This window comes from Mya arenaria, chromosome 12 (assembly GCF_026914265.1).
Source record: "Mya arenaria isolate MELC-2E11 chromosome 12, ASM2691426v1".
In the NCBI taxonomy this organism is placed as follows: Eukaryota; Metazoa; Mollusca; class Bivalvia; order Myida; family Myidae; genus Mya; species Mya arenaria.
This window is the reverse complement of record NC_069133.1, coordinates 68,443,599-68,459,869: the sequence shown is the minus strand read 5'-3', so window position 1 is coordinate 68,459,869 and position 16,271 is coordinate 68,443,599. Positions and strand designations below refer to the sequence as shown.

The 16,271-nt window shown below is 36.8% G+C and overlaps 2 protein-coding genes across 2 annotated transcripts; one reads left to right on the top strand and one right to left on the bottom strand.

Moving 5' to 3' along the window:
* Window positions 1–7,642: 7,642 nt before the first annotated feature.
* On the bottom strand, window positions 7,643–13,474 carry LOC128210919 (aryl hydrocarbon receptor-like). The gene is made up of 9 exons (XM_052915264.1): window positions 13,466–13,474; window positions 13,156–13,245; window positions 11,493–11,597; window positions 10,964–11,050; window positions 10,425–10,615; window positions 9,894–10,000; window positions 9,188–9,329; window positions 8,716–8,834; window positions 7,643–8,028 (listed from the first exon to the last, which is right to left on the bottom strand). The coding sequence occupies exons 1-9, from the start codon at window positions 13,472–13,474 to the stop codon at window positions 7,643–7,645; spliced, it is 1,236 nt and encodes a 411-aa protein (XP_052771224.1).
* Window positions 13,475–13,562: 88 nt separating this feature from the next.
* On the top strand, window positions 13,563–16,186 carry LOC128211899 (AP-5 complex subunit sigma-1-like). Its single transcript, XM_052917013.1, has 2 exons — window positions 13,563–13,771; window positions 14,519–16,186. The coding sequence occupies exons 1-2, from the start codon at window positions 13,601–13,603 to the stop codon at window positions 14,936–14,938; spliced, it is 591 nt and encodes a 196-aa protein (XP_052772973.1). The 5' UTR covers window positions 13,563–13,600; the 3' UTR covers window positions 14,939–16,186.
* The last annotated feature ends 85 nt before the right edge of the window (window positions 16,187–16,271 follow it).

Here is a 16,271-nt window from a genome sequence, read left to right as displayed (position 1 = left end):
TTTGTCACCGCTGTTCTTTAGAGCCTAATTCAATTGGCTGCTTGAAATAAAACCAATGCAAAACTGTACCAGTTACTACAGTTGAAGTGAAGTCGATTGGCAGGCCAAAGATGTTGCACTGAATTTAAAATTCACCTGGTGGTTTTGGCGAATTAAAATTGTAACATCTAGTCTTTTTCCTTATATTTATAGTAAGAAAATTATTACATCTAGTCTTTTTCCTTATATTTATAGTAAGAAAATTATTGAGTGATGTTCACCTGAAGTGCGTCAAGGCGTCAAACAGCCTCTCCACATAGTTGTCCATCTCCTTCCACACCTCGTCCTGATTGTACATTAGTATAGCCTTGAGGGAACGCAGCCTCCGGACCAAGCCATTCAGCTTGACACACTCCTTCCTCCCTCGCTTCAGCCACACAATCAACTCTTCCGCAACATCCATCGGTGGTTTTAATATTTAACTCTGGAAATCAAGTATACAAATCATTAAAACAAAAAAATATGCATTAATTCAATGTGTTCTATGAACAATTATAAATATTCATCATCATACAAGATTTTTTTTCTTTCCAAAGAAAAGTCCAGCAACAGCTTTTTCTTTAGTAGGCAAGAGTCCGACTAACGAACCCATTCTCTTAAAATCATATATGATTATTTTCCAGTCTGGAGAAGAAAATCCCAATGAAAATTAAAAAAAATAAAACAAGAGCTGTCACAGAGACAGCGCGCTTGACTATTCCACTGCTTTTCAGTGTTAGGATTGAAAAGTTTAGGCGAAACATGTATGGATCACTGTTAGATTAGATTTCAATGCAATACATGATGATATTAACATAAATGTGGTTACATGCAAAATTTAAGAATTTTAAAGTCTAATAATAAAGGGCCATTATTTGCAAAATACAGTTATCTAACTTGGTTATTCAATTAGGTTGGGTGGTTGAATACCATTGTATGAAGTCTCAATGCAATACATCAAGTAGTTGCTGAGATATTATCCTTTGTGTGCTAACATGCAAGACCTTAACTGGAATTTCTAAGTCGCATAATAAAGGGGCAAAAATTATATAATATGAAAGATAGAGTTATCTTACTTGATTAAATAAGAAGATTAAATGGTTGGGAGCCTGTGTGTAAAGTTAAAATGCAATACATGATGTATGCGCTGAGGTATTGACTTAAAAGTGGTTACATGCAAAACCTTAACCAGAATTTCTATGTCAAATGAAAAAGGGGCCATTATTTGAATTTAATGCTAGAACTAGAGTTATCTAACTTGGGTATTTAAGTAGGTTGGATGGTTAAGTACCATTGCATTAAGTCTCAATGCAATACCTCTAGTAGTTGCTTAGATATTAACCTATGTGTGCTTGCACGCAAAACCTTAACCAGAATTTCTAAGTCAAATAATAAAGGCCTATTATTTGCATTGAATGCAAACTAGAGTTATCTAACTTGGTTAATCAAGTAGGTTGGATGGTTGAGTACCATTGTATAAAGTCTCAATGCAATACCTCAAGTAGTTGCTGAGATATTAACCTATGTGTACTTGCACGCAAAACCTTAACCAAGGTGTGACGCCGGGGCCGACACCGATGCTTGGGTGAGTAGTTAGCTCTCCTTATTCTTCGAATAGTCAAGCTAAAAATGGTTTATTCAAAATCCTAAAAAACTAATACTGTAATAATTTCCTCATTTGCAGAAGACAGAAAAGCTCCTTTTTTCATGCACAACTTAACATGCTGATTTATATTCCTTTTAAATTATATGACTCTGGCTCATATATTTATTGATATAACAAAAGATTCAATCCTTTATATGCAATTTTTAGCTAAGTCAAGGGCCATAGCTCTGCTCTTACTAAAGGCAGCCACGAAGTATATGTTAGTTGCACAAATGCTCATGCTGGTAAACATTGCTGTAAAAATTTATGACTGGCTCTCGTACTTCTGTAGAAATCAAGATATGTGCAACACAAGATAGGCTATTCTTTAAGTAAGTCAAGGGTCATAACTCTACATTTTCATTCATAAACTTTTGGAGTCACGTGACACATTCTCTTTCAGCTAATTCCTAAGTCAGAGACAAGGCTGCAGTCACTCAGGGTGGATCCACACATAACAAGAGCCGTCGTAAGACAGCACGCTCGACTACGCCGCTTTGACTAAGAATACAATAACGATGTAAAGAAAACAATAACGATGTAATAATACCAAGTTTGGTCTCTTTATGTCAAACCTAACTAAAATTATTCGATACACAAGTTGACTTTGATGCTGCCCTCCCACCAACCCGCCCAAACAATGACACAAGTCATTCAAATAACTTGATTTCCCATTATGAAAATGTGGTTAAGAATATACAAATATGCCTTTCAAAGGAAATTAAATAAAAAAATCAAGGGCCATAATTTGTATTTAGGCTTAAAACGGAGTTATGTTTCTTGTTGTAAGATGGTCGTAAATAATTTTGAATTTTATTAAGTGCATTTAATGAACGGTATAGAAGTTTTTTTATTAAAATCCAAACTTGCCCTTAACTTTTACATGCCTAAAACTTTGACCTAAGTCAATCAGGGGCCATAACTTGTATTAAGGATATGGAGTTATGTAACTTCATTGGGTGATGGTCCTGAACAATTGTGTGAAGTATTAAGTCAATTGAATGAAGGGTATAGAAGTTATTAAATAATATCCCAACCTGCCCTAAAACTTTAACCTAAGTTCCATAGTCAATCAGGGGCCATAATTTGTATGAAAGATAATATGGAGTTATCTAACCTCATTATGTGATGGCTCTGAACATCTGTGTGAAGTATTAAGTCAATTGAGTGAATGGTATTGGAGTTTTAAGTGAAAATCCCAACTTGCCCTAAAACGTTAACCTGCCCTAAAACTTTAACCTACGTAAATCAGGGGCCACAACTTGTATTTAGGATAATATGGAGTTATGTAACCTCATTGTGTGATGGTCCTGAACAACTGTGTGAAGTATTAAGTCAATTGAACAAAGGATATAGAAGTTATTAATAAATATTCCAACTTGCCCTAAAACTTTTACCCAAGTTCCATAGTCAATCAGGGGCCATAATCTGTGTAAAGAATAATATGGATTATCTAACCTCATCATGTGATGACCCTGAACAACTGCGTGAAGAATTTAAGTCAATTGAATGTAGGGAAGTGAAAATCCCAACTAGCCCTAAAACTTTAACCGGACGCCGACACTGACGCTGGGGCGAGTAGCATAGCCCACCTATTCTTCGAATAGTCGAGCTAAAAACCTAGCAGCACAATTTCATGCTTGACGTTTTCGCAAGGTTTTGTCACTGTGGCTTATACCATATTTTTTTAGACAATGTGGGACACAAGATATTGTGATGAAGAAACAGATCAACGGAACAGACAAGGGCAAACAATAAGCCTAGCCTTATTCTAGTGAAAGTTCACTTATTATTCCAAATATGTGCCAGCCCAATTTTCATTTGAACTGTCCACTTTGGCCTGCAGCCAGTTCTTATTGAGAGCCCTGCACTAGTATGGCACTCAAACCCACGATCGCTGAAACACTAGCAAAATAAGCTAACCAGGCTGCCGGTTCTTACACACAACAAAGCCAATGAAAAATACCAAAGATTAAAGCTGCACAGATTTACCATTTTTACAACTTTTTTTTATTTTTTGTCTTGGAAAGAGCAAATTTTTGCATAAATTTCTGCAAACCAATGATTTAAGATTGCTGAAAAAAATCAGATAGTGGAATTTCATAAATTCATTTGAAAGGTAATGTTTTAAGGCGTTATTTAAGTTAAAACTTAAATATAAAAATCTGCGATCTAATTTTCGTCAGCGGTCTTATATAACTGGTTTACATGGATTTTTGCAAAAAACGGTTTGTTCCAAGATAACAAAATAAAAAAGTTGTCAAACGTTATATCTGTGTGAGAGATCAGCTTTAATGGACAAATCATAACGAAATTTTATGAGGATAAATCGAGACATAGTCTAAAATAATAAACGTGTTATACGGGATTCTTCCAATCGCTAACTACGTGAAGGATTTGCCATATCAAAAATCTAAAAAAAATCCGTCAACGTACAATTATTTGGACTAAATCGAGACATAGCAAACTTCAGTTAAACTTCGTTGGCAAATGGTAATGCATGTGTTTTAACTGTTTATAAACTTCATCAAGGACCAATATTTGCAATAACAAATCCTACTCCCAGACTTCATTGACATTGGTCCCAACACAAATGTTCAACAGCAGTCCTGAGCTATTTACATCAGAATTTAGAAATTAAATGAAACAGTTAGCTAGCCAATACCTATGTACCTGGTAAAGCAAATAATATGGGTTACGCGCTATCGATTGTTTACTAACATCGCCATTATTGCTTTTGCTTGGAATTGTCCCATCCAGAGATGTAAGGCGATATTTAAAATGTAAATCGTTACAAAAACCTGATTAACGAAACGGAACTGATATCAAAATATAGCCTTTCACATATAAGATATAAATTTTAGTTTAAACACATATGTTTATGTTTGCTTTGATGTGTTTTCTTTTTTGTATTGTACTTAAAATACCTATAGCTATCATGGACTCGTCTGTCTGCGAATATTTTCCCGCCAGAGTGGAAAGTCTCTAACACAAACATTATTTTCTGTTTATTTTGTGAATTATGTATAAAGCAGACAAAGTTTTTAAATAATTTGCATATATCATATATTTTTCGATATAATAATGATATATTTTCTCTTGTTTTCATAAAACCCGACTGTAATGTATGGAACCGTGTACTTAGAGATTAGCCCAACATTTTCTGGCGCCAGAGTCCAAAAATGTCTTCTGCAGGAAATGCAAATAGTAAGTTATTTAAAATTTACGACTAAATTATTTTAAAAATGTAATAGATATGTGAGATGAAGTAAAATCTTAATGATTAAGTTTGGCGCAGTGAGCGTAGCAATCGAGTCCATCGATAATTTATGATATAACTTCTGTAACGGTCCGCTGCAGGCGGCGGATTTGCGTTCATAGTATAACAATCCGTAATAGACGGAAGTACGTTCAAATTACGTAATGTAATATGTTTACTTGGTTGGTAATATGCAAATAGCAAACCCCGGGCTCTGTGTGGATTGAGAATGTACTGTATATTAAGATCAGTGGACCCCTTCGGGGCCGAGCATTCTTATCTCTGAAGGGATCTGTTGGCCTCACTCGCGTCACTTCCAGCGCTAGCGCTAGCCCGGCTATCTAACATGGACGCATTCTAAATTTATGCACAACTTGAATGCACAATTTTGGGCTAGAAATTATTGAAACAAATCGTGGGGAAGTTACACCCCCCCCCCCCCCCCCCTGAACCCGCCCATGCAGTTGGTGCACCTTTCTTGTACCTATTTTAGCTAACACAAAACCTGCATAAAACTATCTCGCCCAACATAAAAGATGTTTAAACATAGGAAAATTTGCCGTATAATGCCCATGTAAGTGCACTAGCCGTCGGAATAAAAAAAATATGCAAAAAAAACATTAATGAAAAAAAGCTAAATTAGGTACAAGAAAGGTGCACTTTGACTACAAAAACACAGTTTCAAGTCACGTAATTTTCTATTTTTACTTTGTTAACAAGCAAACGTTCAGCTTTTACCTTCAATAACATTTTTGTTTATCCTCTAGAAACATAGGTTAAAAACCTGAGAAAAGCTTACATGTGTGGCCTCCGGGTAGGCGTATTCATATTGCGAGAAAAGTGATAAAACTTACTTACCATGTGAAAATATCCTCCCAAAACACCGAAACCTCTTCGAACACTACATTTTATTCCGCACCTGACATTTCCCTCACTTAAATTTTGGAAAACACAAAACACGTTGGACCCCTTGTACCTTGACGATCAGTAATAACACCAGTAACATTTACAAATGCATATCCGACGATAGGAATTTTAAAATACCTGACAGTTTATTCAACAAGTTATGTTATATATTATATTAATATAATATATCTTACACATAAAATGATCTATAACCGTATTTTTTTCGAATAGACTTAATCACTCAATGTCATCGTTACAATTAACTTTCTTTGAAATCAAATAGTTTGTCAGCACGTTGCGTCACAATAACGCTGATGATGATGATGATGATGATGATGATGATGCTGATAATGATGATGATGATGATGATGATGATGATGATGATGATGATAATGCTGATGATCTTAATATTAAAATTGTTATATGTATGTGACGACATGGTTTTAATGAGATTGACCTCACACACAAGTTCCTGTCATACATTTTATATAAATGTGAAGACTTATTTTTATGAACAGATTTCAAGGAGACAAAGGGTTTGAAGCACAATTACAACGAAATATGCGAGGAAATGGATCAGCTTAACAGGCAGTTGGAAGAGATGAAGGAAGCCGTTCTCAGCACAAGTGGTACACATGTATAATTTGAAAATATCATGGTGTTAGTTTAAATAAACGTTTGGACAAAAAAAAACTCAATAGTGGTCAAGTTGATGTTTATGATGCTTAACCTGAATTTATCTAAAATAACGAAATTGTTTATTATTTTGCCATATTTCGATTCGCATTGCAACAAGAATAAAGTAAAGTTAACTACTCATGATGACTACTGTTTAATATTGCATGAAGAGAATATTTGTTATAAGCTCGTCGTTGCCTTGGTCTGTGCGTCTTCGGCAGCGGCGTTGGCCTTGTGCCGCGGAAACGTTAACTGTTGGTCATAACTGTTGAAGCATTCACACGAAATTTGGAACACATATTAACGATGCGCATACGAGGAGCAAGTTCTATTACCGGGGTTGAAATACGTTTTGAGTCCGTTTGTCAACAGGGAAAAGCGGAAGAGCTTTGCACCTGATTGCGCTCTTGTGTTTTGTTGTTTTTACGTGTCTAATTGTTCTTTGTAACCAGTCCGAGCGCACATTCTGGAGGTGGAGCTGGCAACTATGTACAGCCCGGAAGTAGCGTCCTCGTTGCGCGCCGCCCAACAAGATTGCGGGGCATGCAGACAGGAAGTGTATGGGATGGGACAATCATCCCGGTAATGTTATACAATTGACCGGTCTTTGATATTGTGGAACTGATGATAGTGGAGTATTGTTAGATTTGTTGCGTTTGAATGTAATAATACAATTAATCTCCGCTATTAAATGAAGCTATTGAATGTGTTCTATTATAGTTTAACTTTACGGCTATAGGCGCGATTGAACGATAACATATATTTGTCAAAAATAATATTTTAACGGATATGTTGGTTTTGAGAAGTTTCTGTAACAGATATGTAGACACTGTATTACATGGTCGGTGGATAACGACGGCGTTTTGAAACTTGGATGCTAAGAACTATTAACTGTTTTCTGCTTCACATTTCTCGTCCCAAAGTTTATTCATAATCTAAATGGTGGACAGAAATACGGAGAAATGTTACAGTTGATGCTTGCTGGACAAAATAACTATGAAACTCCTATATAAACTCATACATTTTACATGAAAGATATTATTTAATTACGCGACTGTCAATACACATAATGATTATCATATCAACGCTCCACGGCGAATAGTAAGTATTTCAATGGCGCTGAAATATGCGACGAACTAGGAAAATTGCATTCCGAAATTGTCAAAATCTGGAATAAAGACATTGGCTACATCAGAGTGTTCATTTTCCACAACTCGCATATGGATGGATGCCTCAATATCGTAGGACCTGCTTCTCGGAGGGTTGAACGTAGTTGAGCACTGATGTTTGCGAACAGATGAACACATCCCATACATTTCAGCGTCACGTGAGTTGTCCGCTTCGTGTTTAATGCGCTTATAATGTCCACCGTGTTCATGCATGTCCGTATCCTGCAGTGAATTACGGACACGTTCACTGTCGCTGCACACAACATGATAACGGATACCTGGGGTCCGTCCATTACCAGGATATTTAGTACCGCCGATGTTTGACATGGCTTCGTGTGCGTTTCCAAACGATTCTGAATATATATTTGGTTGACATTCATTAGAATAGTTGGTAAATTGCATATCGTTGTATGGTCTCCATTGTCTGCGACAAAAGTTTGAACAACACTGACTGTTCGCACCGTTTAAACACCCCTGAACTGCGACTGAAGAACGGGCGATCATTGGACCCCTTGTTTCCGTATAACAAGGGATTCCAGCATACGGATGTATACTAGTAACTATCCTGTTGGGATAATAATACGACTGACACCCCAAGTGTCCGTTTGTCTGTTCCGGGTAAACATATGATGGTCGGTAGAAGTTCGTTGGGCAAGAATGAACGGACTGCCGGCCGGGGTAGCCTTTGTGGTTATCATTTGCAAAATCATCTGAACTACAAGCATGCCTATATCCTTCACATAACGTAGAAGATCCGGGAAAGCATCCCATTTCCGATCCTTCACTAGTACGTGTCTCCTTATCAACACTACTTCGTGCCTTGTCTCTATTTGATAAACGGCTGTGGTTGAGATTTGAAGGCACCAGCGGCGAATGGCGACCGGGTATGGTGTGCCAAGTTGAAGGACAGCTGCTATTTTTGAAGCAATGGTGCTCATGGGCAAAAGAAGACCTGTTTATTTTGTTCATATTCTCAACAAAGTCGCAACCAACGTACTTAGAAGCTTCCTCGACCGCGTGTTGTTGAAAACCATACATGCCTTGAGCTGCGTGATATTGCTCGGGGTTGCCTTGGGTGTGCTGTGTCGTGATGGTCCGATTAACGAGTTCATCGCGCCGCCTAACTTCTTCCTGGTTTATGAAATCGCCTACATCCTCTCTAAAACAGAAACGTTTGAAGGAATGAGTTGATTTTGTCCGGCAGTGCGTCGACGACAAAACAATTTCTCTCTGATATAACTGAACGCTTAATGCACTGTCAGATGTGGCTAACCTTATTCCGTTTACATTTGGTTTTAAATACAAAGGTATCTTCATATGTTATGTCGGAACGTAGTTATGTCCAAGGGTTAAACGATTTCTTCCCCGGTGATAAGGTGGAAGCATCCATGCTAACGCGAACGACGCTTTTTTGTACAGTGACGTATTGCATACTATATGAGTGTACTGAATTATACGATTGAAGGTATGCAGATGCATATATATATACATATCATATACATGAACATATACCCCATTGGTGAATGTGTGAAGACGACAGAGAATTTCTTAGAGTTTCGGGAGACGGCCTTCCCCTTTGTGGTCGCCCATACACAGCCGCCGTCCGCCCTCACCAGCCTCAGGAAGACCTGCTGTACCCCACCACCGATCATCACTGGAAATATACAGTTTAGTTATAGTATTATTGTATATTGCAACATACAAGAATGTATTGATATACAATAAGGCTGGGCCACAAGTTTAAACATACTAGTAACATTTTTTACAACGATTGTGTAGAAAATTAAGATAACTTATACTAAGTCACTCTTATTGGCACGATGTTTAAACTGACATATCCGGAGAAAAACCACTTGTCCGGCTTTGTGACCACTAACCAAACTTATAACAATCAAGCTGAGAATCGAACCCGGGTCATCTGATAAGAAGCGCGCGCGCTCACCACCACCAACATTTGAAATCGGCAATTTGTCGTAATAATGTCTGGATTGAAAAGTTTTGATGTGATATAATTTTTTTGCATGCACATTGACTTAAATATAATACTTTTGATACTGTACAACATATTAAAGTTTAAAGTAACTAAATGTTTTTTAGTTTAATGGCAGGCAATCCTTAACTGTCCTGTCAAGATCGTCCCACATCCTCAATGCGGATGGAAGCACTGACTGCATTCATAATGAATGTATATAAACCATGTAGATCTTAGGGACCGTACTAAGGGAGTGAGCGTGTGCCAGGAGATGGATATCCTCCGGGTGCACTAACTGGTACAGGGAGCGCGATGTCATCTCATCCATGCTGTACCCAAGACAAGTGTGCAATCTGCAGTAAAGAATTGATGCAGTTCTTTAAAAATAGATTAAAACATGAAACGTCAACGTCAAATTTTTATCGTTGATTGTTAACGAACTTTAAAAAGCACAACTTCATACAATTATTGTATTGAATTACAAAAACTAAAAACAGTTATGTCGAGTCCAACTAGCCAATGGATCTGATAGTATTTAATAACCGAACAATTATGTCGTCCTCCAAACTACGTTTCTGTACTGTACTGTACTGTACTGTCACTCGATAGGAATTGTGTTCGATTGCGTGTTTCAGTTAAATGAGTTCTTGTGTTCATTCTGAGAGGTTTTGTGAATCAGAGTTTGTCTTTGTGCGGCTCGAACACCCGACCATCTATTTAAGATATCGGTATATAGTTCCATTCCAATATAGATCTTCAAAAACAAACAACACAGACCGTTGTTCGCAGTCCTCGAATTGAAGGCCAAGGTCATGTTTGGACCACATTATAAGGTCACCGTCCTCGTAGCCGGCAACGCCCACACTGGGAACGAACGGCCGGCATAGCAACAACAACACGCAGTTAGAGGACTTGACTGTCTTTGGAAGGTGTGTGGAACGCAGAATCTTCCCTGAACAGTGAAATTTCTGAAATGTACCTACAATATTAGTTTCCCTTGTAACTCCGTGAGCCACTTTACTAACCAAGCTTTAAACAAAATATAGAACACAATTGCATGTATTGCTGTTCACAAGGAAAAAATATCAATTTTGTAACAAATGCTCCGACAGCGCCGTGCATGTCAACTATACTTCAGGTAATTTAGATGAGTTTCAGAGTCATTTAATCAAGTTAAATATTCATATCTTAAAACGGTTTTCATGATTTGGTTTTTAAGTCAAAGGTAGCGGTAATACTTCGACATTTTGTGTTCAACCAACAGAAGAGCAAACATAGGAGTACCAAGCAGAAACAATTATCTTTTATAATCTTACCACATGGCCAGTGGAGTTTCCATGGTAACACTTCATTCTACATAGAAATGCAACCTTTTGGTCCTCGGAGCCCGTTTCGTTTGAACTCTAAAGGAAATAAAAGTTATATGTGTATATAATATAAGTGTACGTTTTATATATACCGTATATTATTTCCGTTAAGTTGAATCGCTTATACAGTATTGTATTTTGAAACCAAGTTTGGGAAACAACATTTGTCATACAATGTGTTTTCTCTTCACTCCATAAAAAGGATATAGACAAAGAACCATACTTCTGGTCAAATAGACGGAACGATTATTGGCTAGATACCCACGGCTGACCCATTGTAGGATAACCGTGGGTAATCAAAAATGGGTGTTTAAAAACGAGCTTTCGGTATGTTTGGTAAGTAAAAACGGGCGAACGGACAGACTAACAATAGCAACTCCGTATACCTTCCACATAATAAGACAGAGAATCTTAAGCATGTCATTCATGAAACCACAACCTACTGTAACAGAAGTTTTGTTATGGAACACCAACCTACATTATTGTATTGTTTGTATGTCCGAGTGTCTTCGAGCTGGTGTTTGAGAGAGGCCCGGTCGTCGGGATGGACGATGCCATACATACACCGGTGGAGGAGGTCCGTCTGAAACCATGATGATGCTTAAAAGTTAGAATGCGTAAACAATCACAGGCATCTGAATCATTGTTTGTCACTAAAATGTTGTTTAAAACCATTTTGGGTGCATACAATGAGATAAACAACACATCTGAAGATATTTAATGTCTTTGATATACAAAAAAGTTTTAGTGACAAACAATGATTCAGATGGGCCGATTGTTCAGAACTGTGTTAATGTTGACAACATTTAACGACATAAAGGTGAACTACTGTATGATGTGATGTGCATAATAAAATTAAACAAGGACAGCTAGAACAGTTGTCTTAAATTTTGTTAGGTTAGCTGAAGAGCATAAGTGTTTCCGTGAAACTTCCTGGCCCAAATTTCTCGAAACTTCTTAAGTCCCTTATAACAGGATTAAGCTAATCTCACTATTTTTGTTGTTCTATAAAATGTGTTATATTTACTTCTTAAAGAATTTTTAGAAATTATGTAGGAATAATCTGTATGTTTATCAGGAAAAAAAATCATTTATCAAAATCCATTTTCAGTATGTATTTTGGCTCATTAAAATAAGGGTCTTAAGCCTATTAAGCTAAAGAAGTTTCGAGAAATTGAAGCCAGGACAATAACGATTTGAAATTTAACGATGGCGGCGTTAACAGCGATGTTAGCTTTAACAAAATTATGAACAATCAGCCAAATGCCAGAACAATGTAAAACAAAATGTGTGCATATATTCCTTTACATAATGTCTTACATAATAGGGACACATAGATAAATGATAATGGGGACACATTAATATATGATAATCATGAGGGACAAAAATTCTACATTTATGTACATGCAATAATAGTATTGATATTGGCAATATTTCCGCGTTGTATTATAGACGCATAATTCGGCACCAATTCATTATAATAATTATTATCTTGGTTTTGCGAAACTCTATAAGGTTCAAATAATTCCATGCAAAAATGCGATGGTTTGAAGAGCTATAAAGAGACATTTTGAGTAAAAACAAAATTCTTGTTGAATTCAGCGCGACTTGTCCGTCAATCTTCGACAACTCAGTAGCAGTTGGTTATCAGCACTTGACAGATCAAATCTAATTTGTTGACATCGTTTATGCCTACAAGTGAGATAAATTTGTCAACTTGCATTTTGAAGTATTCTTATTTCGCACAAGGCATTCTAATGATGATCCAAATGTTATCAACAATTCTGACCCGAGAAGATTTAAGCTTGCGAAACTACATGGAAATGCTTTTATGAAATTTGGAGTGCACATAAAGTAAAGAAAATAATGACTTTACCCAATAAAAAGGACCAGTGTGTTTGGCACAGGCGAAGTCCATTCAACAAAAAATGTCACTCTGGCGGAATTGCTACTGCTAGACTGACGATGCACTTTCTTGCAAGAAATATCGTTACGCTTTAATAAAATAAGACGGGTCGCATTTTTTGCGCAAAGTATTTCTTTTATGAACTGAAAGTCAATGAAAACGCACCACACATTGATCCGGCGACATACTGTGACCAGTGTAGCATTTTTATTTTAAATTTCATGATGCCTTGTACCTGGTGATATCCTGTGAAGTCGGTGACATTGGTGGTCACGAACATAACCAGCCCGTCCACCGTGGCCGCCAGCACGAACCCGTCCAGAACCTGAATTGAATTATGTCATTTTTTAAAACGGGGGTGAATTTTAAGTTACTAGATCAAAAGAATGCGTAGATCTTACTATATTTTGTAAAAATTGTCTTACTTATCATTATGAGTTCAAGGTTGCTATGCATGGACTTCGACCAGTTTGGGTCGAAACCCTTACAGTATACAATGTTTAATTTTGATCAAATGTTTTATGAACTTGTATCCAATATTTCACCGCAATCATATTCTATAATGCACTGTTCAAAATGAAGTTTACATTGTAGTTTCTTACACTATGACCGCTCTACATGTATAACCGGTGTCGATGTAAACATTGCCGAAGTAGTTTCCGGACCTACCAAGTTCCGTGATGGTGTACGCCTTCTTAATTCATACACTTTTTCCGGGCCAGACCAAAGTATTGTTTTACCAAATATTTGGTTCCGATACGAGCGGATCTTCAACAGTTGCCAGCGATACAAATGGAAGTTCTAATAAGCGACAAAAGTGCAAAACGGACATTGAATATGTAGCATCTCAGGTACCGTACTTCCTCTAATCATCGTCTTTAGAACAATTTGTTTTCATTTTTACGTCACAGTGGATATTAAAGATATGTTGGCGATTTAGGGCCTTAATGGTTCCCTTGGAATGATCATGTGACGTTATGTGAATGACGTACCATAATTGGCATTCATGATTACTGTTCATTAAGGGATACTTTCTAATTATTTCGACATTTGCTATGAATCACTGTACCCAGTCTGCCAATACAAAACTTCTCAAAAGACACAACTGTATGACGTCCATTATTTGACTTTATTGTTCGAGTAACTTTGGACTAAATCAAATAACCTTCAAATAACCTACTTGTCGAACAGAATGAATTCATATGTGTAATTGTGTATGATATGACCCCATACTATCGGGTCATATCATACAAAATCTCGGCATAGTAGCTGGGAAAAAACGTTTGTTCTTTAGACATGTTTACTATCAATATACATGAACCAAGAATGAAGACGTATGGCAAAAACTTTTGGAATTTGTTAAGAAAATTTCCAAATAGAATTGTGATAATACCATAATATCAAACAATATTTCTTCAACTTATGATTATTTCTTGTATGCTTATTGATAATATGAACAAGACCCTTGGTGGACCTTTTTGACCCGAGATAAACGGAACGTCTTAACAACAATACTATTGTTTGCACACTACCACTTAAAAAAATATGTGCAATATGATTCCATTCCATTTTGTTCTAATTTCTTTTCATGTTTCCAGGTTCATTCGGAGTTCCAGTTCCGGCGGTCGGTGGCAGGCCGGACCGTTGATGACGATATCCAGGCGCTCAACCAGGAGGAGCAGCTGCCTCAGTTTGAACTCGGCTTCCTCAGACTTCCGGTTGGCGCGCCGTTTGCAGACGACAAAATTGTTGTGTGGTTGGGTGCCGGAAATACATGTTTTACACTTGTGTGCTATAAACAGGAAAATAGAACACTAGCAGAACATGTTCTTAAGACTTTAATCCGCCATTTGCAAGACTATTTGCGCGTCTTGAACCAACCCGCGGAAGCTTCGTTGAAAGCTGACAGAGTGTGCTTAATTCTAAATAGATTCTTGCCGGATGGAGCACTTGTTTTTATGAACCATAGGGTAGTCAGAGGTATTGAACGTGAACTAGAGGTTTTAATTAAAACGTGACGGGTTTAATATACTAGTAGTATATATTAGTTTTGTCCAAGGCCACCTTCTGTAATAACTATTAAAGTTTTTCGTTATCTAGAGCGACTTTTTATCTGGTCTATTTTCAAGAAAATGAGAAAATGTTATCGAAGTATTATCATAACCGTGGCGTCGGCGGCATTGTTAAAATGCAGTGAACTTCACAATAGCAGCGACCTCACAATAACAATGACCTTCACAGTAGCAATGACCTTCACAATAACTAAAAAAAAAGTTGACAATATCCGCTTGGAACTTGATATGCATGTTACTAGTGGCAAAACGCATATGTGTAGCAAAACCTATAACTCGTGGTTAAAAATCGTCAACTCATTCCCCCGTTGATTGACAACAAAAAAAAAACCCAGACGAGCTCCGGTTGGCTTTCATTCGTATCAAGTATTTTGTTTTGTTTGGGGTTTTTTTGCTACAAACGGCTTAAAAAAGATGAAATTTAATTTCAAACTTAACACCTTTTCATCAAATAGCGGTTCGGCTTCTTTGAAGATACGTTTCTTTTTCCATAAAGAGCCTTTCACAGTGCATACGTGGGTGGGGAAGGTAAAACATTCAAACGTTTCATAAGTTCATGTTCATTTAGTTTTGAGGAGCGAGTGAAACATACATTCTCGGTGACATGTGTTGGGGAAGTAAGGAGATGAACAAACTTTACAAAAGAAGATTTTATCACATTTTGGATCAATAAACATTCACGTTTTTTTTTCTCGGGAAAGTCTGTCGACATATTAACTTTGTTTTTGTGTCCAAATGCCCCAAACTACCTAATCAACAATGTTTTGAGAGTGCTTGATGGTATAGTTTTAAATAAGAAAGTTATTTAATAAAATAATGGAAAATAGTCGATGAAATTCATTTCCTGATTACAAAAATGCAAATGTTTTTTTTTTAAATAGCTGCAATCGCCACAAAGCCTCAAGACATTGTTCATTGGGTAGTTCTAGACATTGTTCATTGGGTAGTTCTGACAATTTTGACACAAACATTTTCATTTTGTATTATGACATTTCCGGGAAAATGCATATGCTTTTTATTGGAAACCTGAAAAAACTTCTTTCATAAAAATTGCCCAACTCCTAATTACAGCTTCACATGTTGCAACGGATAGATGTTTTTTTTAAGGATGCATTCTTACTCCCAAATAAGATTTACTACAATTATTTCAATTGTTTTAATATATAAAAAAAAGTGAATAAATATCCAAAACAATGGTTATTATGAAGTATAACGAGTTTAATTTGAAAGAAAGGTGCAGAAAACATGTTGTTCTGCCTTATGAGACTATAGTAGATCA